The sequence below is a fragment of the Ochlerotatus camptorhynchus genome, unplaced genomic scaffold, assembly GCF_037179485.1.
Source record: "Ochlerotatus camptorhynchus isolate MF236.1 unplaced genomic scaffold, CSIRO-AGI_Acam_v1.1 ptg001363l, whole genome shotgun sequence".
Taxonomy (NCBI): domain Eukaryota; kingdom Metazoa; phylum Arthropoda; class Insecta; order Diptera; family Culicidae; genus Ochlerotatus; species Ochlerotatus camptorhynchus.
Window position 1 is genome coordinate 16924 of NW_027041661.1, and position 1620 is coordinate 18543.

The 1620-nt window shown below is 48.3% G+C and overlaps 1 protein-coding gene across 1 annotated transcript; it reads right to left on the reverse strand.

The window, feature by feature from the left end:
- Positions 1–575: 575 nt before the first annotated feature.
- LOC135716760 (uncharacterized) lies at positions 576–1223 on the reverse strand. Its single transcript, XM_065239014.1, has one exon. The coding sequence runs from the start codon at positions 1221–1223 to the stop codon at positions 576–578; it is 648 nt and encodes a 215-aa protein (XP_065095086.1).
- Positions 1224–1620: the final 397 nt, after the last annotated feature.

Below are 1620 nucleotides of genomic sequence, written 5' to 3' on the forward strand. Positions count from 1 at the left end.
ACTTGGCGTTTCAGTGATGCTGGTCAACGTAGACCAGGGGATCGTCTTCGAAGTCGCGCTTCACTGCGATTGAACTGCTCGTTTTGTTTGGCACCTTGAGTAACAGGAACAGGCTTGTTCAACAGGTCCAAAGTGGTTTGCACTGGTCTTCCGAGAAATGCTTCTGCTGGAGACGTCGATTATGCTGTGTTTCAGTTCGGCTTTGAGTGATACACCGAAAGGAATGTCTGCCGGTGCTCCAGTGTGGGCGAGCCTTCCCCCTTGGCTAGCTTCTTGAGGCCACGCTTGAGTGAATCAACGAATTGCCACACTTGGCCATTGGACTGTGGGTGGTAGGGAGCAGTGCGGAGATGGGTAATGCCATTTGCGCGGCAATACAGTTGAAACTGCTTGCTGATGTCCGAAACCAATGTGTCCGGGTTGCCATAGCGAGCAAACGTTTCACGAAGTATATTTGGAGTTACAATTGTGGTGATAGATTGCGTACGAAAAATTTCGGGCCACTTGGAGAATGCATTCACTGTGACGAAATAGTAGTATTCATGAATTGGATCAGCAAAATCAATATGGACACGCTACCATGGCTTGTCAGTAGGCCAGTAGCTGCAACTGTGGGCCAAAGACTTCATCCGCTCCACGATGCAACTGACGAACGATCCGCGCTTGTGAAACTTTGTTGGTACGAACATAACACAATTGCTGACGAATTGAAGTCCATCTCGTCTGGCGAAAAACTTCTTGACATCAGGATCAGAACTCTGCTTCGCATATACTGGCCAACATTTGTTCAGGAAATCCACCACTTGCTGAAGAACTGGACCCTTTCGCGTCTCAGCCACAATGATCTGGTGCGTGACTGGAAGGTTGCTGTTGGTGTCATTGAGAATTGCTTTGGCTACTGATTCGACGTACACAGCGGCTATCACGTAATCCTCGTCGGGTCTATGATGCGATGACATTTGACGTTTCGTTGACGAAACGTGATGGATGTCGAAATCGTACAACAGGAGTGTCAAAGCCCAGCGCTGCAAACGGTTTGCTGTGTAAACAGGTATACCTTTCTTTGAGCCGAAAAACTTGAGCAACGGTTGATGATCAGTTTGCAGGAGGAAGTGTCGTCCTAAAAGCATCTTGTGGAAACGGGTACCAGCGAATATCAGGGCCAATACTTCCTTCTCCACATGTCCGATTGCCTTCCCTTCACTAGTCGGAAATCGATGCATGATGACAGTGTGTAAGCAGCAGGTCGACAAGTAGAATGGTCTATATCTGCTCGAAAGATTTCTGGTAATTCTCGGTCCAGTTCCAGCATGCTTCCTTCTTGAGGAGGTTGTCCTGAGTTGCTTAATCTGCTTCACGAATCTACCATAGAAGTTGACAGGACCGAGGTAGGAGCGGAGTTGCTGAGCATCCTTCAGAGGCTGCATCTTCGAAATGTTTTTGCAGGATCAAGTCGAATGTCGTCCTTGTCCACGATGTGTACGAAGAACTCGATCTTGGAGAGTGCGAAACGACATTTTTCAAGGTGTAGGTGAGAACCATACTCACGCATCTGCGCGAGAACAGCGTAAAGACAGTGATGAGGATATCGTCTAGATGCCGGCTACCATGCTGTCGATG

What these genes read in the sequence shown, in the direction of transcription:
- LOC135716760 (XM_065239014.1), bottom strand. Translation starts at nt 1,223, where the DNA reads ATGCATCGATTTCCGACTAGTGAAGGGAAGGCAATCGGACATGTGGAG.